The 25649-nt window shown below is 36.4% G+C and overlaps 3 protein-coding genes across 3 annotated transcripts in view; all 3 read right to left on the bottom strand.

Moving 5' to 3' along the window:
* The window catches only part of uvrag (UV radiation resistance associated gene), a 111110-nt gene extending 110529 nt beyond the window's left edge, over positions 1-581 (bottom strand). Inside the window, exon 1 of the mRNA XM_084400485.1 lies at positions 231-581. Coding sequence (XP_084256611.1) covers positions 231-338 — 108 coding nt within the window. The 5' untranslated portion in view covers positions 339-581. The remainder of the gene's footprint in view (positions 1-230) is intronic.
* A 2588-nt stretch (positions 582-3169) lies between these two features.
* On the bottom strand, positions 3170-12984 carry dgat2 (diacylglycerol O-acyltransferase 2). The gene is made up of 8 exons (XM_084400754.1): positions 12612-12984; positions 11775-11903; positions 11513-11620; positions 11312-11382; positions 8214-8418; positions 7134-7308; positions 6338-6540; positions 3170-3556 (listed from the first exon to the last, which is right to left on the bottom strand). Exons 1-8 carry the CDS (start codon positions 12649-12651, stop codon positions 3402-3404), a joined length of 1086 nt encoding a protein of 361 aa, XP_084256880.1. The 5' UTR covers positions 12652-12984; the 3' UTR covers positions 3170-3401.
* Positions 12985-16006: 3022 nt separating this feature from the next.
* Positions 16007-25487, bottom strand: mogat2 (monoacylglycerol O-acyltransferase 2). Its single transcript, XM_084400755.1, has 6 exons — positions 25358-25487; positions 24684-24862; positions 20446-20650; positions 18761-18935; positions 18073-18272; positions 16007-17701 (listed from the first exon to the last, which is right to left on the bottom strand). Exons 1-6 carry the CDS (start codon positions 25449-25451, stop codon positions 17547-17549), a joined length of 1008 nt encoding a protein of 335 aa, XP_084256881.1. The 5' UTR covers positions 25452-25487; the 3' UTR covers positions 16007-17546.
* Positions 25488-25649: the final 162 nt, after the last annotated feature.

The raw sequence follows: 25649 nt of genomic DNA, 5'->3' as shown, positions 1-25649 counted from the left end.
TCTGGCATGAACAAGCCAGCGCTCTGTTTATTCACACAGTCTTATTAGTTGCTTCCGAAATGTCTATTTCAAACCCCACTGCATTCATAAATGTGGACCAGAGCTTGACTGGACATGGAGGCCCAGTGTTATGATCATCCGGTGACATGTGACACATGCACAAGAAGATCCGCTAGGTATTCGCGCGCACATATGGAACATAAGGCTGGAAGCTGCAGGTGTAACGTTACCTGTTGTGATGTGAGCTCCACATGCAGGACTCTGGAGGACGCTGCTCCGGGGTTGCTGCTGACAGCTCCAGCGGACACTGCGAGATCCCGACCGGCGATTGAGTTCATCCTTCTACGCTACCATAGGCGATAGCCTCATTCAGCCGTACAACTCAGCCCCATCGGCGAGAAACTCCCGGTACGAAGGTGTCAGATTCTGAGCTTTCTTCAAAAACGTGCAGATTTGTATTATAATGTACATTAAGCACACTAAACGCAGCTACTAGCGTCCCCACAGCGGCATAAACAAAGTAAGTCTTGCCTAGGAAGCCATTACCGCGACCTTGATCGGCAAACCCTCGCTTCGTGCCTATTTGCTGAGGAAGCTGTCACTAAAACAGAAACTTGGTGACGTAAATGGATATTCTACGTTGATTGGTGTAGAGCTTGTCAATCAAATGGAAAAGGGCGGGAGGAGGCCTTTAGAAACTCATGTTGTGCTCTAGCTCGTACAAAAATGAGGAAGCGAGGGGTAACGTGATCAGGACCGTTGAATGAAGACCGTTTATTCTCCCGTTAATGCAATATCTGGGTGAGCATTGCATTGATACGAGCATAAAATAATGTGCAATAAACGAGCCTGTTCCACGTACTTATAAAACGTGCGCTGAACAAAGAGATTTTTATTTTTCTAAATTACTACAAATTAGTGAATCGATATATAACTTTTATTACTAATCAATATATAACTTTAATTAGTATTAGTATTATTATTATCATAATAATAATACTAATAAATATGAAGTAGAAGTGTCCATGAAGCACAAGGGGGCGCCATTGCCCAACTTAACTAATAATAAGCCAAATTGTAAACTTTTCCTTCCTCCTTAAAAAATACATTTGATATGAAAATGAAATGAAGCATTGTCCATAATGATTAAATAAATGTAAATTATTGATACAATTATTTTAAAGGATTTTGGGGGGGAAAGTGACCTAGTTAATGTCTGGTCATTTTAAAAGAATCTTTCATTTTATTAAATTTTTAATTTTTTATTGCAATCAAATTTTAAAAGAACATTGCATGTTAACATATTTAAAGTCCTTACAGACTAAATTATTAATCATGCATAGGCCTACTCAGAAAAAAAAATAAACTAAAAGCAAAAAAGAGAAAAGCAAAATAAATAAATTAGATATATGGGGTAAAACAATACCATAATGGTTAAACGAACCATATAATTTCCTAGATCATAATTTTAAGGCCTCAGTTTATTACATTTGTGAAATCAATATTTAAACATAAAAAGTAAACAATTAGTGACCTAGATAAATAATTCAAAATCTTTCATGGCTATGTGCCCCACCTCACTATAAGCCATAGCTATAAGCCAATCAAATAAGAAGTCCCAAGCAGTTACACTTTTGTGCCCTACAAAAGGTTTTTTTTTTTTTTTACACTAGTGTAGGGACATGTGTTGCTTTATTAATATATCTTGAGACTTTACATGCTGTAATAAATCCTATAACGTACCTTTTTTTTCTGTGAATGTGAATTACAATGTGTTGTTTGGTTTATTAAATGCATATTTAAATTTTTACAAAAGTGAAACAAACATTTAGGCTATTATGTTTAATTTGTGAAGAGAATAGTGATTTGGTCATACAGCCTTATTGATTCATTTAAAGAACTATCTTACATGACCCATGGACTTTGGACTAATAATCTGGAACTGTTGCATAAATCTCAGATAAAAAAAAAAACTAAAAAAAAACAAGGCTGGGTTTTAAAAGGAATAAGAGAACTTTTGCTGTTATGTGTCATTCAAAGACAGTGTTGTAGCTCAAAACAAGACAGCACATGATACTTTTCCATAAACGTTTATTCTGAAAATATACAAAAGTTTAATTCAAAGAATCAAGATTTCATGGACATAAATGAAGGCTGATATCAGAGATGGAAACTGCAGCATTTATTGCATATTCACAACTTAAAAGGCGATAAGTCACGATCCTTGGTTAAATGTCAGCATGTATTGCTTATCCACCAATCAAGAGCTGCAGGTCCCCTGAATCCATTTAAATACACAATCACAATAAAAAATGTATTCTCTCAAATATGATTGCATACATGTACATACATCTTGGCACTTGAATTCAGGTTAATTGATGTTCAAAAAAAGGCTTGTTTGATTTGGCATGCAAACACATGTTTGAGGTCTTTCAAGCATTTGCTTTTGGAATAATGACCTGATACTTGTAACTCGGACAAATGTTGATGTCATGTAAGGATTTATGGTGAAAACTGATCTTATTTCAAGGCTGCAAACTCAGTAGGTAAACGATTTGCTTGAGCTTAACAAAGCATGTATGTGCAACTTACTGTATATATGCAAAATTAATACTTCTGTGGTAAATTATCAATAGTGTTACAGAAAAATGACCAGCATTCATTAGTATTCTTATAATACTGTACCATCACACATTTACAGGTATTCATTATCATCTTCACCATCTAGACTTCACTTTAACCTCCTCTTTAACCTTCAAGCTATGATAAAAAAGGGATAATTTTCTTAAAAGCAAAATATCCTGTCCTTCATTCCAACGTATTATTCCAACAATTGAATCACAATTTTCCTTTTTGGTTAGTTTCTATATAACAAAAGGCCAAAATCCACCTCCACTCTTTGGTTACACAACCACCCTTTGGCTTTTTAGTAAGGCAAAACTCCCAATAATTGCATTGCTTCTGCATTAAAAATAATATAATGGGGCAAACACTTTTATCTAGTACAGCATTTAAATTAAATCTTTAATACATTACTTGTAATATATATATATATATTATATTATATATTATATATATATATATATATATATATATATATATATATATATATAGGCATATATTGAGGAATATACATCCACCATCTGAGAAATCTAGATTATACTTGGCAGCAGTCTGCGAAGTATTTATTGTGGATTGCCACCCAGTGGCAATGAGCAGAAGTGACACAGGCTAGATTAACATCCCATGAAGAACAGTACATTTCAGTACAGTTCACACTATTGAATGAATAGTAACCGCATGGATTTCTTTCATCTTCTCTGAACAGGCACTTTAGTTAGGGGGGCGGATGCTCCAGAGTGTTCTTTTATAAAGTTATTACTATTCATCAATGCTTTCTTTCATTGAATTAGAAGGATGTCACTCTCATTTAGACCAAAACGAGCCTTGTAATTGTCAAAGAGAGACTTGAGGGACCTGATGTACATAGCATGGTACATGTCTATGACGTCCTGACTCGGCTCCTCGATTTTTGGAACTGTGATGGGTTCACCAACTGTAGAAGAGAGAATCATTTTTTAAGTTCATCCACAGAACATTAAACGCTAGTTAAACCAAGTTTATGTCAACAAAAGTCTAAATTCTAACCATTAATGGGATTCTGATGTCAGCAAATATCGACCGTAAGCTGAAAGAGCAGTTCTATCAACATAGAGTCCTTGAACTGTATATAACTATTTTAGGTATGTCTCATGATAACCCAAGCATAACCCATATAATAAGTAGAATGTCTAGTACAATTCAAATATACATATACACATATTTATTATATTTAAATATTTAAATTATATTTAAATTAAATTATATTATATTTAGATTATATTTAAATACCAGCATTAAACCTGTAAATATACCCATAAGTAAATATATATATATATTAGGGGTGTGCAAAGCAGCCGGTATTTGTATCTGTATTTGTATTTGTTGAGAGGGGAAAAGTATTTGTATTTGTATTTGTATTCGAGTAAATTTCAAAATAGGTGTAAAAATCCATTTTTTTTGCGTTACACTTCTAATTTACGTTATAGTGTAAGTATTCTTTAATTATATCCATTATAATAATTATGGATATGCAATATTGGTTGATGTTTTTCCATAAATCCAGCAATGAACATGTAACAAGGAACGTCATTGAAAAGAAAATAACATAACAGCCATTACCTACGTTAATGTTACTCTGTCAACAGCCTATTGTCTAAATTACCAAGCTAACAGAGCTACTAGTGTTGTCACGGTGCCAAAATTTCAGTATTCGGTACCAATACCTGTGAAAATCCACGGTTCTCGGTAACAATTTCGGTAAAGCTTAATTTAGATTAAATTTACATATATTAAAGTTTATATCACGGTTACAAAGATGGAAACTGTAGTATTAAAAACACTACATTAATATTACATTTGTTAGATAACAATAGATAAAATGACCTAACAATAAACAATAGTTAGGCTATATACTGTCGCAATTATTCTCCTTGGGGTTCATTTAAAAATACATTTTTAAAATCAAAAGTTAACATTATTTATGTTAACATTATTTAATGCACAATGAATGAAGTGAACAAACATGACCAATCAAGTGTTTGTATTAAATAACATTCACAAACATTAATTAATGTTGTAAAAATATATTGTTCACTCAATGTGTTGATGTTAGATGCGCATTAAGTAATGTTAATGAATGGTATCTTATTGTAGTGTTACCAAACAGGAGATAAAACATGTTTTATTTGACTTGACTGTACTTATATTTAATCCAAAACTGCATTCATATTTAATTTTAAAAGAGCTTTTTAAACCTGCTAAGAGTTATCCAGCCAAGAATAAGCCTAGAACTGCTTTTCTGACGGACTGATATTAATGACAAAATGACGGCTTTTTTATTTCATTTCTCATCTCCATAAATATATCTAAAGCTAATGCAAGGGCTAGAAATCAATTAATTCTTTGCTGATACTTCGTAATCATGAAGAGCGCAGTTCGCACGCTTTCTCCTTTCCACAAGCGCTTGCCCTCCCGTGGCGTCTGTCGTTGCTATGCAGCGCGCCGCTCGCTTCTATTATAAGCGCGCTTGCCGCGCGCCTACATTTGAAATCTGCACGCGCAAAAAACGCGCTATGTGAACTACCCCTTATGACAACGTGACATTAGCCTAATCCAAAATATTTCAGCCACCACATCAGCAGCACCGCCGGTCGCCATGTCTCATGAGGAAACGCAGCTTTTTGATATAAAGTTTTTCTTGTTCCCGAATACAAATATTTTTAAAAGTATTTGTTCGAAATAAGTATTCGTAAAAAACACATTATTTGTGCTTTCCGAATACCGTATTCGGGTTCGGCTCCACCCCTAATATATATATATATATATATATATATATACACACACACACACACACACACACACATACATATATATATATATATATATATATATATATATATACATATATATATATATTCACATACACACATATAGATATATATATTTACTTATGTATTTACAGGTCTAATGATGTGTAGGACACTGTAGTTGTAATCAAAATTATTCAACCCCCACTGCAAAATCAGGTTTATTGGCTAAATTTACAGACTTTCAGCTGTTTGCGATGACCAAATCAAACAAAAGTAATTGAAATAGCTCAACACAACAAGTTGTTTCCCCAAATTCAGCTGAAAATGCAACTTTTAATGACTTCAGCAATCTCACAATTATTCATCCCCTTTATGGCAAGCATCTTTAGTACTTAGTAGAACACCGTTTTGCTGTTATGACCTGCTGCAAACGGGATTTCATGATATTTCATGTGTTCTAGCTCAAGCACACCTGGTGCAACTAATGAAGCCCTTGATTAGTTGCATCAGGTGTGCTTGAGACAACACCTGTTTTGCAGATTTGTGCTGTTGTGAGGGATTCTATTCAGGGGGTTGAATAATTTTGAGACTTCATAAGTCATTAAAAGTTGCACTTTCAGTTGAATTTGGGGAAACCACTTGAAACATTTGTTTTGTTAAGCAATTTAAATTACTTTTGTTTGATTTGTTCGTTGCAAAAAGCTGAACGTCTATAAATTTTGCCAACAAAGCTGATTTGCAATGGGGGTTGAATAATTTAATAAATTACAACTGTATATATATATATATATATATATATTTGTTATATTTTATTTACTCTATCAAACTCTATGTAATTAAGCAAAAAACTTGATTGCCTAGAGAAAATATCTGTAAAATCTAAATATTTAAACCATCTGTTTGGTGACAAATGTGGTGTGACTCACCAACAGTAGTGATGGGTTTGCAGAAAGGTACAAAACCCCATGACTCTGGGAAGAACAGTCCACAACCATGAAACAGGCACGGGGCAAAGCCTAACATCTTCTGAAGCCTCTTTTGAACCACACGCCACCAAGAACCATCGTTGAAAATCAGCTGTTTGTAGACCTCATTCTCACCAAATGAGTAGACGGGCACCAGATCAGCACTGAGAGGGGAACAAGAAGTTAAAAAGTTATCATAATGACAAGGAAATACACATTTTAAAATACAAAGACAAATATGCAATAGTCAATTTAAGAATCAGTTTAATTTTTTCACAGAATCTTGTGAGAGAGGTAAGTCATATTTTAGGAATTTATTCAAAAGCACTTATCTTATAAGCTTCTTTGAGATTTGAATAGTTAGGGATTTTCTGTGTATTATTATGCATTGCTTTGTAATGATGTAGTTCCATTCAGAGCAAAAATATTGGCAGAGTTCTTGTTGTTTCTCCACATTTCTGATCACAAAATACTGGCTTAATACTTCACTCCAAACTGCTTTGCTAGTCCAACAAGTGCTTATTTCTGAAGGCTTTGTGTTGCTTCACCTGCAACAACCCTGCCATTTACTGATGATGACCAAGAAAACCTGAACAGGACTGAAAGCATCAGAGGACTAAGAACTTCAGGCAAAACTCAAGCTACTACCAGCATAAACCTAGCCTCAACAGCACACTGAATTTGATCGATTTGAACCACTAGTGCTGAAGTAAACAATACTGGGAAGGTGGTGAGGAAAATGATTTGCGGTTCTCACCCATGCTTGAGGGCCAGTTTCACAAAGCCTTTGCGTTTTTTCAGCGTGACGGCGTTCATCCCCGGGGCACAGTCCAAAGATTCTGCAGCCCCTCCGATCACGATGACCACGGCGTTGCCAGTACCGTTACTAGACAGGAGGTAGTCAATGGAGTTTTGATTTACAGGGCAGATACCTGAGAAACGGAAGGGTATAGTGTCAGAACTTTGGTGAACGTTACTTTTAATTACTTTTTATTCACGTGCGTGCCCTCGTAATCTTGAATTAAAATAGCTGCCGCTCTCTCTTGCAACGACATCTCATCTTTTCTCTTCTCTGATGATGTGTTTACTGGTGCGAGGGCAGGACAACCTGTCACTCACATGAGCCAACAACGACGATCCAATCAATGGACAAAATCAAGTACTGTCCTACATTTTTTCTTGTTCGAGAAGCCATTTCGCTCGTCACAATAGGAAAGAAAAGATATCGCAACTTCCATTTCATGTGCGCACATAAGACTGCACATGCACATGTCTTACCCAGCTTGAAATATAAGCCTTTTTAACGCTATTTCCGCATAAGAAACAACATTTATGGAACAGCTCACGTCCGATTTTGTTGCTGACAGCCAGTTAGAATTCATCCCGCTTTAAAGAGCACAATCATTTAAAACAGAAGACGGCAAAACTGTATTATATTATATTATATCATATCATTTCATATAATTTTATATTATATTGGAATTTTAAGGAAAATAGTTTTTTATGTAACTATTGATGTTTCTTATAAGAGGGTGGAAGAATAGTCTATCAATCAGTGGTTACATAGGGCAGGTTTCAACAGAAGTTCTTCAAAAAATATTGACATCAGCACATGCTGGACTGTGTCTCTGTACGCAATAGGACAAAGCTCAGAGGTCCTTGACTACAGGATTCTTATCTACACCACAGAGAACAACTTTGGTCCTCTTTTTAATCAGACAAAAAACGAACTTCCTGCATTGAGAAAGTTTACTCTTCACTCACTGATACATGATGCAATTGCAAACAATGCATGGTTTAATCCTTAAAATGATACTAGTAGTGCAGCCATAGGTACCTCCAGACATCAGGTAATCCCTAAACACTGGCAACCGGAAGTTTCCAGCCAACGTGGCAAGAGATGGCTTAATTCCGGGGAATATCTTGGAGAATCCTGTGGCCTCTGTCCCGAAGTTACAAAAACCACCAAAACAGAAGATGCCATGAGGATGGTAGCCAAAAACGTAGTTTCGGCTAGGAAGCAGGTTATGCGTCTTGATAAGCTGCAAATAATCAGAGAAAAACGTAGCAGGAGATTAGTTAATTTGCATTGTTTACTATGCGATTATATGTGATGCTTAAATTTCACAGTGAGAAATTATTAACTTAACTTATTAAATAACTTCATTTGAACTAATAGCTATATTTTGCATTTTCAAAAGACCTGTTTTCCTGGATTTAGGACATAGGTCAGTATTGACACTTTATCTAAGTAAAGGCGTGTGTACATTATATTGTTCACGAACACATTTTCTTATCAGAAATTATCATTAAGCACTTATCTGCTGTTCTAATACAGTACATATTCTTTTTAGCAGATAATTAAGGACAGACATGCCATGGGTATTAATGTTTGCAGCAGATATAACGGAGCAACAGTGAGTTAGCCTCTCAAGGAAGTGAATGAGTATGTACAAGAAGCTGTAAAAACGTAAGAGCTGCTTATCCTTACATAAACAGCAGTCAGTGTTACATAATGACATTAACGGATGAATAAATCAAAGGTTTTAAGACAAATCCTGTGTCGGGGCGAGATGTATAACCATCTGGAGGAGGCTAAGAGAAAGTCTAGCCTTTTGTACGTTTGCAGGTGCAGTTGCCCTTGTTTTTGAATCCAAGACTCAAAATCTTACACTCAAAACAACACATTTATTATAAATCAAATTAATATTATTCTTTCCACAATAATATGGTGTTGTGAGTAGTTGCCAAGATGTTGCCAAAACAAGGTTTCTGTCGGTCGTCACGGCGAAATCTCGTGACCAACTTGAACTCTTTGCGAAATCTGGGTGAGGTTTCGCCCTCAAGAGAAATTCACAATTGCGTGTATTCATAAATTAAATGACTGATGAATGGATGATTTTGACCATGAAAATTCGCCCTGACCACACCTTAAAATGACCACACCTTAAAGAGATAGTTCACCCTAAAATGAAAATCACCCTAATGCCATAGTCACCCTCATGCCATATGCCCAAGAAAGGGCATATGGCATGAGGGTGACTATGGCATTAGGGTGATTTTCATCTTTTATGGACCTAATGGCAGTGAATAGCGACCAGCATCAAGCTTTCTACAAAAAAAAAAACACACAAAAGCATCACAGAATGATCCCATGCGACACATATCATATATTCCAAGTGTTCTGGGGGTATGCGATATTAAATTTAAGTGTTAACCCCAGAACACTTGGAATATACAACATGTTGCATCAGCTCATTCTGTGATGCGTTTGCGTCTTTTAAAAAAAAGTATATCTATAATATCTATAGTTCTAATTGTATCTAGTTTTTAATGAACCCATTTTATCAGCAAATTTGTTTGAAATTGATCAGATGTTAATCATTCTTTTCTTCATCTATCAAACTTTTCATTAAGACAATTTTTAATCACTGCTGACCTGATTTCTCCTCACTCTTATCACTGCTGGCACACACTGTAACTTTATGTGACTTAAATGCACTACGTGTACTGCAAGGTAAACGTCCAAGCCAACTGGCCTAGGTAGGGCATTCCTTTGTGAGAGTCCTTTGTATTAATGGTTTTTAATTAAATTTGAATACTTCAAATTAAGATTTGCATTTAAATAATACCATATTTATAGATTGAATTTATAGAGAAGTGTGTCAAAGAGGTCACAGTTCACTTTTCCGTCCCTCAAGCAGGTATTTGTTATATTCCAATCTGTGTTTGAGGTCCTTTCACCTTTGTTCTATGGAGCCCTGTGCTCTGCAGGGGCGGAGCGGGGGGGCTAATTGGGCTTAAGCCCCGAATGTTTTGTCAAAAGCCCCGAAACTTTTAGGTTTTTTAAAATAACTTCAACTTTGTTTCATTTCCTCTCAGTCTTTCTGACTGGAGACTCGTAGCACTCGTAAAAAAAAAAAAAATTTACTGAGTAACTCAGCATTTTCCCAGACAGTGTATAGATTTTTAGGCATTCTATTATCTCAAACAGCCTGAAAAATAGTGCATTTAGCTGACGTAAATGGGAAAAAAATTTGCCCCTGGACCCCCTTAGGTTTGGGCTATCGTCTGGCTCCGCCCCTGGTGCTCTGGTTCATATTTCAGAAGTAAGACACAAGATGAACAGAAAAACAAGTGCTTAAGCTTCTACTGATCAGGACGAGCAAAGTCTAGCAGAGCTCTTACAGCTCACATCAAGATCCACCCAACCCAACAAGAATGTCAAGGAGAGAAAAGAACAGGACGAAACTAATCAATGCATGTTTACACGTTTCATGCTAGTCAGAATATGCAAATTACACTACCGTTGAAAAGACAGGGTTTTAAATGATGTTCTCACTATTTCATCAATTCTTACTATTTTATCAAATCCTGGAAAATGTATCACAGTTTCCACAAAAATATTAAATATAAATATAAACACTGATAATAATATGAAATGTTTCTTGAGCAGCAAATCAACATATTAATGATTGCTGTAGAGTTATGTGACACTGAAGACTGGAGTAAAATTCAGCTTCATCACACGAATAAATTACTTTTTGAAATAGAAAACTTGTAATAATATTTCACAATATTACAATATTACTAAATGCAGTCTGGGTGAGCATAAGAGACTTCTTTCAAAAACATTACAAAATCGTATCAACCCCAAAATTTTGAACGATAGCGTAGTTTCTGATGAAAGAGAGTCAAACAGGTTTAGAACAACATTAAGCTAAATAATGATAGACTCATTTTTGTGTGAACTGTCCCTTTTAAATCTATACTTAAACTCTGCAGGACTCTATAAGGATTTCAGATTTGCAAAGTCCATACATTTTATAACTCCAGTTTGAGGCTTATCTTTGTAGTTACCTAACTATTAGCTGTTCAGTGTCTAAGCCGTTTGAATTCAAACCGTAATGTTGTATAAGATGTAAAGTCACTCACTCTTATGGGAAAATAGTCTCTAAAGTATGTCCACACGGTCCAATTTCTCACCCAGGTCGATCTGCGGCCTCCTAAGATAAAGATGTTGGAACATTAACAAAGAAAACAAACGCAAACACAGTCGGAACAAGCATCCCACACTTCTGAACAGATTGAATCATGATGCGCTTTAATCATGGAAGAGAAGACTGAAATCTTTACCTTGTTTTGGGGTGTTCCAGTCATAGATGAGCCAGGCAGTGTAAACGGCGGCAATTACCCAGCAGTCAGTGCAAAACATGTACATAAGCAGCAGAGAGCAGCCAATGCCTAGAAGAGCAAAAAGAGCATTTAAACTTGACGTTTCATAAACAACAAAAATAATTCATATAAGTGAGTTCAGTAAGGCAGCACAATGTCCTACATTGTAAATTCTCTAAGCCTTCGACTTAAGTCTCGTAAAGATCTTAACTGTTCCACTCACCCATGGCAAGAAATGACATGACAAACTGCAGGACGGAGATCATCTGCAGATGTTTCACGATCTTGGATCGTGTCAGCCAGGGGACGGACGGCAGGTCATGTAAGGCAGAGAGGATGCTGGAGCCTGAGCCTACACGGGATTTAAAGGACAATCGGAATTACCCAGCTTAATGTTGTGGGAATGCTTGTTCTCAACACTATAGGTCTGTCTGAAGCCTAGGAATAAATGTCATGCATATCATGTGTCAAAGAAGTAACAGACCATAACAACCAGTTGTGGTTAAAACTTGAATGTGTTTTAACAGAAAGATCTTTGCTTTTATATCCTAAGAATCAGAGCACACAACCAACACCGTAATACCTTTAATTCATTATTCACAAAACTGAGGCACATTTTACACAGTTCAAAAAGCCGCACCAGAAAAGACAATTAAGACATACAGCACTAAAGCTCACACACTTCCCTTAGAATCAGATCACAAGACAACTTAATCCCTTCTTAACAGACTGAAAATAACAACAAACATCAGTCACACTGCGAAGTAAGACACTGATGCTCATGTAACACTTTTATTATCCCTCTCATTCACCGAACACGGTGCAGACTTTGTAACCGCTCGATGCCTCCATGAATCTCACTAACTATGACCACCTGATTGTTACACAAAAACTTATGGAATAAAGTAGCCTATGGAATAAATTATTTCATATTTATAAATACTGTAAAATTAGGCTATATAAAAATGTATACACACAAATTTGCAAATAGCAAAACAGCCATTATTTCACATTTATTACTAGCCTATATAGGCTATATATATATTTTTTTTTTACTTACCCTTATGGACACCGGAATATGCAGCGAGTATGGTCTTCATGGTTGAGGCACGAATGATAAATTAAACAGAATAAGTCTCGCTGGTGGAAGTTGAGCTGCTCTACAGCATCCCTCTCTGTCCTGGCATCAACGCGAGCTCACATGCGCGCGCCTGTCATTTAAGCGCCTCTGGAGGAGGAGTATCGAAAGCGCTGTCAATCAAACTGTAACCGCCTTCGCTGTCAGAAACTAAGACGTTGTTAAAGGTTGTCAAGTTTGTATTTCCCAAAAAATGATTCTGTCTGATAAATTTTCGATAATAGCCAAGCTGGCTCCTGGCTGTAGCTGTCAACCCTACTAGGCTCTGACTGGTTATCGCTGCTTCATCTGATCTGGAGGTTTTAAAGGTTCGTCAAGGTAAACTGGACGGGGATGGGCCCCCAGCCAATCAGGTGGAGGATACTTTAGCCCCTCCCCCAGACTTTATTGACTAATGACCAACACTGATTGTACACTCTTTATAAAAATACACATTAATTAGGCTACTCATTTTTTCTAATATATTTTAACTTTATGAAGTATAGACCTTATTCACAGCAGCACCATCTTTTTTTAACTGGAATAAAAGCGAGGCTGTGAGAAATAGACATACATCTCTTCAGTGGGCTGTAGCTACTGTTATTTAATGTATTTTTGATTGTTCTTCTCACGAAGCACTGCAAAAATATCTTTCCAAGAAATGTCAGTTGATTATAAGTGATCTAGCCAGGAGCTTTGTGCTACTTTTGATACAGTCTATCCCTCACAGCCTCACATTCATACCTGTCATGGCGCTGCTCTGAATAAGGTTTATTCAATCTACCCACCTAAGACCACATTCAAAGACCCACATTTTTTATTATGGGTATTAATAATAATAATCTATTTTGTAAGTCATTACACAAAACTTCGATAAGCCCCAGAAGAAACTAAAATATGAAGAAAAAAAATATGATATTTGTGAGAGAGCAGCCTGCCAGACTGAATGTCCATTGGGGATATAGGGTGTTTCATAATGTTCCACTTTTCCTTTTTCACAATACCAAGGCCAGTGTTGCCACTGCCAGTGACCTTCATTGCACTGTTACTCTCGCAGACTTGGCCACCACTCAGATGGCAGAGAGAACCCTCACCTTTACTGCTATGATCTTCAACTGCTCAAACAAATTATCAACTGCTTTAAATTAAAAAATGTGCTTTTTGGTGTAATTCATGCTATGCCTTGTATAATATTATACAGTAGCCTATATTATTATTTGCAAATCTTTCATGTTTTCAAAAGAATACCCATTTAATAAGAATCATGTTGAAATGATTATCATTCATTATTGACATTAAGGTGATAATGTCAGTTTAGTCAGTGATGTATTGTAAACATTTTCACAAATTACAGTTGTAATTTTCAACTATAAATTTGAGCAGCTTTGTGTTGTGTTTGAGTATTGAAGTTTATGAAATAATTTTTTGTCTGATATAGTTATGAATAATATTTTACAATATTGAACTATTTGATACCAGATGTAACAGCAGGTAAACTGATAATGACCATTTTTACTGAGTGCCAATAATCACCCAACTTGGATGAGGAAATAAATTTAGTCTAGACTGCAAATTTGTACAGTTACAGTATCAATATCAAAGGTCTATTTGGCTGAGATGATTTAACTGGTCTTTGAACTTTGGTCTATACAGTATTAGACAAATCCTAATTTGTTGGCATTAATTAATGTACTGATTTACAGATTACAGTAAATGCTTCTAAAGTAACATATATGTCTCATATTATAATCTGAAGGTCAAAGAGATATGGGGAGAATGTTTTTGCAGCGTCTGTATTGTTTTTCTTCTTTCTTTTATGGTTTACTTCTTCATCAGCAGCATGTTTTTGTCCTTTGCAATAATGACCATCAACACTACATGCATTAAACTGGTGTCAAGTGCAGATAAGGTGTTGTTGAAATGATAAAAAGCATACTAAGCCATGGTCTTCTTGTACTTTGCTCTTTTGTTCTAAAAAATATCAGATTTTCATATCAAGATAGCACACATCCCATATCAAGAAAGATTTTGATTAAGCAAGAAAATCATTATTATTAGAATTTTAAAAAATCTCATCACATCTACTCCAGTGCAATATAAAAAAGAAATTCACCATTCATGAGTATGGGAGACTCATGCTAGACTACCTTAAAAGAACTCTATAGGCCAAACCTGATGTTACATAACTTTTTATCTTGAACACCAAAATGAGGATCATAATAGGCTTTAAATACATGAATTCCACAGTGTCTCAAAGATACCACATGTTTGTTGACATACACACCTCCACACGCTGGCACACACACATGGAAGTATGCATACATGTTCCCTAACCCATATCAAGATGTACACAAATATTAATGCAAGCTGTCCTTATCATGCAGATACCTAGGAATGGCTTTCATTGAGAGCAACTGTCTCTGCTATTAGACCATGCAAATTACCTATAGAGCCTATTTAAACATTTTAAAAAAGTTTAAATTTTTTTTATTATATGTTAAATTGTTATAATGGTTTCGGATTATTTCGCAATATACACTCAAACACTAGTATATTAGTAAATTTCTAATTATTATTTCGCTAATATTTTGCAATTTTTTCCCATTTTTTGTATATTTTGAATCAGGCTCATCACTAGGCCCAATTTAGAAAGGGCTTTAACCCCCCTAAATTTCCACCCAGCCTCCCTAAAAAATTAAAACTCATATGAAACCAGCGGCAGGCTTCGGCTCCTCCCCGTATTTTAGTCTGCGTTATTCAACATATTCTTCAATCCGTAGTAGCGCAGCAACAGTGTCAAAAGCAGAGGACAACTTGTGTGCATTTATTGATAGATTGTTATGATATCTGCATCTGTGTAGTTCTTTGTCATAAATGTGGTTTACAATATGATGTGGGAGCAATTCAAGACGGTTTCGCATCCACTGTAAAATCTAAGCTTATTTAATTATTTATTCATTTTATGAAGTTCCTTTCATCTAAATGGTATGAGACTTTGTGACTTTTCCTTGCTATATAGTTCTGAGCAATAAAATTGCTAACAATTTGTTATAATATTAATTTGATAATAATTCCAAAATCAAAACATGTGGAAAAAGGGAGTGGAAATGGCAAATGAGCTAATGAGTGGTCCTCTGCAGCCATCTACTGGTTATAGTTGAAATTCGAGGTCATTTTCATGTTAAAAGTGTTTGTTTTCCACCAGGTTACAGAAATCCTCCACTAAAGCATGACACATTTTCCATGTTAAATGAGAAATCTAGATCTTCTTTATTTCTGGAACTAGGAATTAGGTTAAAACCAACAAAAAGCACACATACACTTAAAACACTTTTTTTAAAACTTTTATTCTTCTATTTGACTCAGAAAAACTTGTGAAAGCCTTCCCATAAAAACGTTGCCCCATGCCATTTGAATTTAAGCCGTTTGTACCTTCAGGCATCGTTAATAGCTCCTCAGGGTGTTATCATATGACATAAGACAGGTTATTCGGTGCATGTCCAATTTGTCAATAGCTGCTAGTACAAGAGCCAAAATGTACAGGTTAGTGAAACACCCCCTTACCTCCCCTCTAAACCACCATTCACAAATGAGACCTATTTTATTCTGTACTAATGTAACCAACTGCAGAATCATATCAAGGGTTTACCTGGCTTCGATCCAATGTTCTCATGCATTTCACATTTGCACTATATTTGAACAAATGACATAGCAACCGACCATTTTAATGACTTCAATGTCTTCCATATCTTCCTAACAGCCATTGTCCAATGCTGACCTTCAAATGTGATGTCTGTCTCTGGCACTGTTTCTTGAGCATGTAAATGTCTGTCCGTCCAAATGCAATGTTCAAAGCCTGATTTAATCGGCATGGACATCTGGTCACCCTGTGGTCATTGCGTGTGTAGTCAACCTGGCTGTGAAGAAATGTTTTGGCATGACCAAGTCTTCTCTAAACCAGCATTGTGAAACAGGACAGACCAATGTGTGGTGCAAGCTTAGACCCAAATCATCCCGGAGGACACAAATAGCCTCATGGGACAGGGATGCATTTGTCTCTGATGTCAAGACTTTCATATTTTACATAATCAGATGAATGAGATCCATCGTAACTTTGTCTTACATGTTGTAATGGCCGGAGACATTTACACTGCAATCCTCCTGAGAGATGCAACCGTCGTTTGAGATTCAGTGGAGAAACATTACTGGCTCTGTGTCAGTAGTCATTTAAACAGACTCTGATGCACGTATATTCCATAAAAACCTATGACATGGAATGTTTGTAATATCTAAATTAGCAAATGGCCTGCTGTTGTAAAGAAATAGGAATCACAAACCTGCCAATCAAATTTGGAAGCATATATACGGAGTTCGCCCAGCACAATCACCACCATTTTTGAACATGGAGGAACGTCACAACCCTAAACAGCGGCAGCTACAGCAGTAATACATTTGTATTTATACAGTACATTTTGTAGAAATTTGTTACATATAAACTGAAACAGTTACATTTTTCAGACATGCAATAGAGTTCTGATGATCCAGCAAACAGTTGTGATAACTGCACTTACAGTTTGAGAATGTTAAGACTGTTTCGAAAAATGTACCAAAGCGAATGGGAAAAACTAAAACATGAATTTACATGAAAAAAAGAATAATTTGTGCAGTGTTTAACAGCTGTTAAAGTACAGCCAATTGATTATAACTAATGTTGTAATTTATCAGGAAAATAGAATGCTGATTTTTTTTCAACAATTGGTATTATATAGCAAAACAACTATGTTTTAAATGCTGACTACACACCACTGAAACTAAATCTCTCTTACACACATATACTTTCTTTCTGTGTCTCTCTTACACATACACACTCCGAATCGATCACTGGAACAGCAGGTGAGTGTCTTCAGGTACTCCATAATTTCCTTTATGTTCCTCGAACAGGCGGGTGAGTTCATCCATATAGCGCTGGTGAAACACATCCAGTTCTTCAGCTGTTGGTTTCTCATTTTTCTCTACTGGGATTGGCCTACCCACTTGCAGAAGACAATTCATATGTTAGCTTCATAATTGACAAACAAAGGTGATGTGATTTTGAAGAAAGATAGATAGATAAATAGACAGACAGACAGATATTTTGCTGATATGACATTTCTCTAGGGTTGCTAAAATGCAAATATCAGCTTTTGCAACGGTTTGGACCTGCTACAGTAGGCTAAAAGTGGTAACAGATAAGACTTGTGCATTGGTACAATACAACAAATAAATGGCTGACCAATGTGAGAGAGATCATTGCATCTGTTTAGGGTAGGCTACAAAAAGATATTAGCACAGAATATGGATGTGATTTGCACCCAACCCTTGACCTGATATTGATCATATTTGACTAATATTTGATTGCACTTACCAACAGTGTTGATGGGCTTTCTGTAGGGTAATAGGCCGAAACTGTACTGGAAAACACCTCGTGCATGGAAGAGGGGTAGAGAAATGCCCATAATGCGTTGCAGACGCTCTTGAATATATCGCAGCCAGGTGCCACGAGGGTTCTGCACTTGGTCAAATAGCTCGTTCTCTCCAAACGAATATATAGGAACCAAATCTGCACTGGAGGAGATATGAAAAAATATATAGATTTTAAACTAAATTCTTTGTGAGAAAATAAGAGATAATGTATGCAATCATTATCATAAAACAAACCCTAACAAGAAATGGAAATTGAGTTTAAATGTTAAATATTAAAAAGATCTGACAGCGGAATGCTGCGATTGACCAATCAAAAACCAAGGCATTCCAGAGAGAAGTGTAAAATAGTTATAAATATGTATAAATTATAATTGATCTTTACTCTTCCTGGTCACAACTGTTAAAATACCATTAACTTTTATACCACGTAAAATGTCTTAATCAAACTCATTACCGTGGGTCAAAGAGTCTTTCTTAAATTCAACGATATTACTTGCAACTGCAAGTTGCTCAAGTTTGTATTTCAGAAACAACGAACTGTTGCTCAAGAGAACTATCTGGCGTTGAATAACTGGCACAAATACAACAAGAGGCTGCGATTGCCTCTTATGCTATTAACTGCTGCTTACCCATGCTCTATCGCAAGCTTAATGAAGCCCTTCTTATTGGCTAGGTGAACGATGTGTTCCCCAGGGTGGGAATCCAAAGCCTCTGGAGCACCGCCAACTGCAATGACCACAGCGTTCCCACCGTCCTTCCGCCGGAGCAGATAGCTGGCACTCTCCTTGTCCGATGGAACCAGGCCTAGAATACACACACACATAAAAGTTACTACAGCTGGTTATAAAATACAGTTTAAAAAAATAAAAAATAAAATGCAACATATTTTCCCATGCAATTAGTGAAACATATTTCATCTTCAAAATATAACAACATGAATATGATGCGCTTTACATCTTACAGATTCACTCTTAGAAGAAAAGGTTCAACATAGAAGCTTAAAGGGACACTTCACCCATTTGCATTAAGCTTTGTATTGTTAGAAACCCAGTCATATATTTTAATAAATGTGGATTTTTCATCCATTTTTCCCTGAGATGGGAGAAATAAGGATTTAAGTGTTTTACTTCCTGCTTATTATGACGTAAAAATCATCATTTTGCATCATAATAAGCAGGAAGTCACATTTCATTGAAAAGTCTAGAGACTACAGACACTCGTTCCTCATCTTTCCCAGGGGGCGGGAACCGCTCACGCTACAGGCCTATTACAGATCAGTGGGTGGGACTTGACTTTCTGAAAACTAAAAGCAATATCCTCCATCTTGTTTGGAAGCTAAGCTAACAGGCGCTGTGGAGACAGATGTAAAGTTATGACAATAGCGGAGGAGAGTGCTCAATATGATATAGAGGAAGAGGATTTCAGAAGTCTGATGCTTGAATCAGGTGTTTGTGGCTACCTTTACAAGCCGCATTATAGCGAAGAGCAGCCGAGGCAGAAGACCTGCCTGCCGCGGACGAGGAGCCCGGACTGGCTCGGGTTAGGGCGGACTGGTGGCGCCGGTGATCTCACTATGCAACTACGAACCGCTACGAACACAGAGATAGAGTCCGACTGTGGCAAAGAATTTCAACAATGACAACTTCTCCTGGATGAAATCTCTGAATCAGACGAGGACACGGACGTTTGTGTTGTGAATCAGACGAGGACACGGACGTTTGTGTTGTGAACTATCCTAGTTTCGCACCGCATCTGACTGAACATCCAGGTAACGTTACAATGCAATAATTCACCACTTCGAAAGAAATACAAATGAAGAGTAATTCACTAATGAGTTCGCCAACTAACTAGACATTTTGTGTGAAATTAATTTCAAGCTCTGGTGGTAGCTAGCCTTGTAGACGGAAGAGTTATTTCTCTTAGGCAGATATGCGCTTTCTGGATTAGTGGGAGTGGCTTGCGCAGCTGTGCAATGTGGTGCATTGTGGGAGTTGGTGTCTTTCATACAAATGCGTCCTGAAGTTACTTTCTTTCTTTCCTCGGCCAAGAAGGCACCAAATTCAAAATTAATTTTACATTTCGACTACATATATGACCCACTTTCAATAAAGATCAATGTTCCCATGGGTGAAGTGTCCCTTTAAATGGTTCTGTCAGGCACTATATAGAACCTTCTAGAGGTTCCCATCATGATATCATTAAATTGAGCCAAGAAGAGTGTGGTTTCTATGATAAAGTTTGTTTATCGCATATTAATAAATATAAATATTTACAGTATTCTATCCAGTATTCTGTGATCAGGGAAACTACTGACCAGCAGACATGATGTAGTCTCTGAAGAAGGGGGCTCTGAACCAGAGAGGCAGCATAAGAAGGTTGCTCTTCAGCCCAGGGAAGAGTTTTCTGAAACCGGTTGCCTCTGTGCAGAAATTTGTAAATGCACCAGCCACAAGTATACCATGAGGATGGAAACCCAGTACATAGTTCTTCCTAGGGTCCAGATCAGCTGTCTTCACCAGCTAACAAAGAGATAAAGAAGTAAAGTCATTTAAACAACTTAAGGATTTGAGAATGTGAATACATTTCATAATGTTTCATGCATTTCTTAAAAGGGCAGCTGTTAAAGGTCAGTGATCATGTGCTGATCATGTGCAGTGCAGACCTGCATTTGGCTCTGTAATGACCTTTCACACTGATCTAGGACCTGCTAATACCTTACCAATCACCGAACTGCAAGGTATAGTACAACAAAGTTCTAAAAGTAACAACAACACAGAACATTAATAATCAAACAGACTGAATTGGTTTGTGTTTGAGGTGTTATTTGGACTGACATGAACAAAAACAGGAAGTTCTAAGAACCAGAATCACCAACACAGGTTTTCCAAGAAAAACTCATTTTGCTCTCTAAGTAAAAGTGGAAGTGAGTGTAGTGTGTAGACTTTCAGTGATCAATATCCATTCCACTCACACATCCACCAAAAGCAAGAGCTGCAACTGCGAGAATGGTGCATTCATGTAATTTCATGAATATGAAAAATATAAGTTCATTATCACAGCGGTAGCTACTTCAAAGCTGCAGGCGAAAACAGTTGTTGAAGTGTTCGTCTTGGCTGTTTGTTGTACTTTACTATTTTTTCATCTCAATATTTCATGGTCACATATTTATTTATTTGTCAATTACACAAAATATTTCAGTCTTTCTACTTCAAATCAATGTGCTACTTTTCATTTCTTTGTAATTATTTGTAAAATTTACTAGCAATATCTGAGTGAAAAATGTTTCCTAGCCTTTTTCAAGTAAATCCTACACCATTTTTTTCTTCTTCAGTGTAGCTATGTAATAAGCAGGATTATGTACAGCCAGCTGGACATTATTGGCAAAATAATTATTATAGGTAAATGAATGCCTATTTGTGACTGGATCTGCCACTTTATTTAGTGATCAACACGAATGCGGTCTGTCTACTGTAGATGGGTTAATTATTAAGGAAATACTGTTCCACTTCTACGGTTTACTAAGACTGGCGATGTTCTCCCTCACACAGGCAATTTTTTATGTGTTTTTCTGACTGCTAACCATGTAAATTTCTTCTGCTACCAGAGACTAACCAGATGAAAGCTGTAAGGATGGTCATAAAAAAAAAAAAAAGTAGAGGTCCCATTGCACAGCTAACATCTTATCAGGTTAGAAGTGTTTGATTGATGAGCGATTGATGTTTCTAAATCCTGGTTAGATAATGCCAAGTAGCCTAGTTTCACCATATAGGGCAGGGATGACAAAAGTTGGTCCTGGAGTGTCACTGTCCTGTCCAGTTTAGCTTCAAACCTTGATAAAAATAAAATAAAATAAAACTCCCCTATACGTAGCATTAAAAATCCTGAAAATATTAATTAGCTCTAAAATATTGATTGAGTTAAACTCTGCAGGACAGCGGCTCTCACAACGCTGGCATCCTGCCATAGGGTGTTCCTTGAGAAAACTCACCAAATCTATTCCTATCACCATTATTAAGACACTAAAATGAAACAACGCTGCACTTGTGGAGGAAGGTTCTTGATAACTCAGACACCATTTTCTTTAAGGTAACAAAATTCCCACCATGCCATAAGCAAAAGTCTGCTTATTCCAAGATCCCTGAGCTCTGTTTTCAAGTCAAGAGGTTGAATGAGGAAATTAGGGAAAATTTGTACCGGTGGTTGAAGCAAGGTTTCATCTTAATCAATTATTCACTCCGAATACAAATGCTCTGTTTAGCAGCAAGGGCTCTTAAAAACGAATGACGCATTTAGTCATATGTTGTGTCTCCTTTTGAATCTTGGGATAAACCCAGACTGTATGGTGAATTGACAAAAAGAAAATGTGAAAAAAAAAAAAACACAATTGTAAGTAAATGGCTAAGCTCTTATGATTTATACAAAGAATGAAATAATAACTAACTTAAATTAAATTAAAAAGGGAATGGGTAGCATTTTAAGCAAAATCTAAATAATTTCTATCACATTCATTCATTAACCTTTGAAGTTAAGTTGTTTTGATGGGTATAAATGGGTATTTTTGTCTCCTTTCAAGATCATGGCCATGACACTTTTATTGAATGGGGTTTAAAGCCCCTCACATTTACAGTTACTCATTTACTCTGAACACATGGTGTCTTCTGAGGCCAATGCCTTCTCTGTTGTTCAAAAGGTAAAAGAGTGTCACTATGGACAGATACAGATAAGAGACATTAGTGTATCAAGGGTTTAATAACCAGAGTGATAACATTTCTCTGACACACTAATCAATTCAGTGCTGTTTTGGTGTACCCGATGCAGTCACTGTTGAGAAAAACAAAGGTCTTTTTAACATAACGACGAGAGTACAAAGTAGGCTATAGCGAGATTAGCACTAAAATAGCACTTATCAGTTTAGTTTAAAACTTTGTTCCAAAAAGTTTGCAAGTTATTTTTATAGACAAAATCCGCAGTATACTGTACATTTTCTGTATATAACCTCAGATGCATGAAAGCATACACGCTATTGAAAAGTTTGGGGTGGGACAAAGACTTTTATGCTCACCAAATCTGCGTTTATTTAGTTAAAAATACAGTGAAAACAGTAATATTGTGAAATATTATTACAATTTAAAACAACTGTTTTTCAGTGTAATATATTTTAAAATTTAATGTATTCCTGTGATGGCAACACTGAATTTTCAGCAGCCATTACTCCAGTCTTCAGTGTCATTTACATTTATGCATTTGGCAGACGCTTTTATCCAAAGTGACTTACATTGCATTTCAGGGTACACATTTACATTCTTATCAGCTCATCACATGATGATCCTTCAGAAATCATTCTAATATGCTGATTTTGTGCTCAAGAAACATTTCTTATTATTATATGATCAGTTTAATGCATCCTTGCTGAATAAAAGTATAAATGTCTTTAAAAAATACAATATATAAAGTTCAGGTCAGTAAGTACATCAGTAAGTAAGTCAGTAAGTACGTGTATGTATATATATATATATACACACACACATAAAATGTAAAACACACCATGTAAACACACCATGCATTTAGGATTACAATGAAACGTAATGTTCTGTAAGCCAATGGCAATTTGTAAGTACTCAAAGAATGTGCCCTTTTAAAAGCATTAGAACAATCTGATATTTATGTCACTGATCGTATTTTGAGAAGATAGAACCACAATGAAAATAAAACAATTAATGTATGGTGAAGCCACATACCCTGGACAAACATTTTACAATAGACAAGACAAAGTGTTTTGTAGTTACTAATACCATATCTAATTGATAATTAAGACATTTAAGATGTGTTCCTTCAAAGGACATATTTTAGACATCACAATGATTTTTATATTAAGCAAATCAAGACACTATGGCCTGGTTTCACAGACAGAGCTTAGATTAAGCCAGGATAAGGTCTTGGTTCAATTAGGACATTCAAGTAGCTTTTTTAAACGTGCCTTAGAAAAACACATGCATCTTGAGACAAAACAATGGCACTGGCATATTTTAAGATATTTCAGTACAAGCCAGCTCAAATAATGCAATTTAGTCCGGAACTAGGCATAAGCCTTGTCTTTGAAACCGGGGGTATATTAAATCATACTTCACTTTCAGTAGAAATGCACGGAGGCTGCTTTTCTCAGACAATGAATAGACACTAGATGGCAGTACTAGATTGATATCTCAGTCTGTGGGCCTGCAAATCACAGTTTATCTGTACATTTAAATGGTTTGGCCTTGTTTTTCTCCCTAAAGCAATAACAATGTATTGGTTTCATTTGGTTGAAGCACTATTATACTGATGTTAATTTATAGACTGCAAAAGGATTGACAGCAAAGAAGACACTTGACATATAATGCCATTCTGTAAACTATGCTAATAGGCTACAGTTTAAACCCTAAATCTCTTAAGGTAGCTCATATGACACGGTTCATAAAAGTGACTAAATCTGTTTCTGATCCAATTTAAAAGGTCAAAACAAACAAGAGATATCATTTTGCTATGTCTGCTTCAGTAAGTCCGCCCACTCACCTTTATGGGGAAATAGTCTCTCATGTGCTCCCACACGGGCATTCGGCACAGAAAGGGCACTTTTCTTCCTCCTTTTGAAGGTGTATCCCAATCGATGAACCACCAGGTGGCATAGAGCACACTGATGAGCCATAAACGAGTGAAGAGCAGGAAGAGGAACAGTACAATACAGCAGGGGGCTGCAAAAACGACACATAAAATAAACACACAGGACGCACAAATGCACAGGCATCAGTATACATTTACAATCGGGATCTTTCCATCTGAAGACTTTGACCTGGAGGTTTTGAACTATGTTGGTGCTTTGATCAAGGCCTGCAAAATCACATACAGCACTTACAAACAAAATACATTTGTTAAAACACATTCCCCCCCCCCCCATTTTTCCAAACGTAGTGATGTGTTTTCAAGAAAGAGGCTTTTGTATGAGGTTATGTTCCTTCTATCAGCTTTTATTCCTTTTAAGGAATGAGAGCCATTGGACAAATCACAAATATCTCATAATAATTGATAAATTAAGTACACCCTATAACTGACTTTAGTAAAATAATGTACCTATTGCAATATATGTCAGAATACAGAACACAGACTGTGATTAGATCTCATTCAATGCTAATGCTTGATGGCTTTGCAAAGACACTTAAAATAAAAGTAGTGAAAGCACGTGCACTTACCGAGGGCCAGGAAAGAGAAGACCCACTGCGAAACGACAGCAGTCTGGATCCTCCGAACCAAAGGCACATCAGCCGGAGCAAAATGAATCTTCATGTCTAAACCAGAGACGACAAGAAGCGAGAGATCAGCACAGCTAGGATTTCCACTCTGGGGTCAAAGTCTGACACCATGTCTTGGTCTGCTCCCCTCCTCCTTTCATCTACCTCCTTATCTGATAGGATTATCACCCAAGAATACCTTGATATTACACCAATGAGACTTTTGACCCCAGAGGCAAAGAGCTGTGCAAAA

Source organism: Rutilus rutilus (assembly GCF_951802725.1).
Source record: "Rutilus rutilus genome assembly, chromosome: 25".
NCBI classification, from domain to species: domain Eukaryota; kingdom Metazoa; phylum Chordata; class Actinopteri; order Cypriniformes; family Leuciscidae; genus Rutilus; species Rutilus rutilus.
This window is presented reverse-complemented; position numbering and strand designations above follow the sequence as displayed.

What these genes read in the sequence shown, in the direction of transcription:
- dgat2 (XM_084400754.1), bottom strand. Translation starts at nt 12,651, where the DNA reads ATGAAGACCATACTCGCTGCATATTCCGGTGTCCATAAGG. An exon ending in GGATTACCTGATGTCTGGAG is followed by an intron (nt 7,309 to 8,213) that starts GTACCTATGGCT and finishes TCCGTTTCTCAG; the next exon opens with GTATCTGCCCTGTAAATCAA. An exon ending in CAAACCCATCACTACTGTTG is followed by an intron (nt 3,557 to 6,337) that starts GTGAGTCACACC and finishes TCTCTTCTACAG; the next exon opens with TTGGTGAACCCATCACAGTT.
- mogat2 (XM_084400755.1), bottom strand. Translation starts at nt 25,451, where the DNA reads ATGAAGATTCATTTTGCTCCGGCTGATGTGCCTTTGGTTCGGAGGATC. An exon ending in CTTCTCTTTCCTGGCCCTCG is followed by an intron (nt 24,863 to 25,357) that starts GTAAGTGCACGT and finishes TCGTTTTTGCAG; the next exon opens with CCCCCTGCTGTATTGTACTG. An exon ending in AAAGCCCATCAACACTGTTG is followed by an intron (nt 17,702 to 18,072) that starts GTAAGTGCAATC and finishes GTCTTCTGCAAG; the next exon opens with TGGGTAGGCCAATCCCAGTA.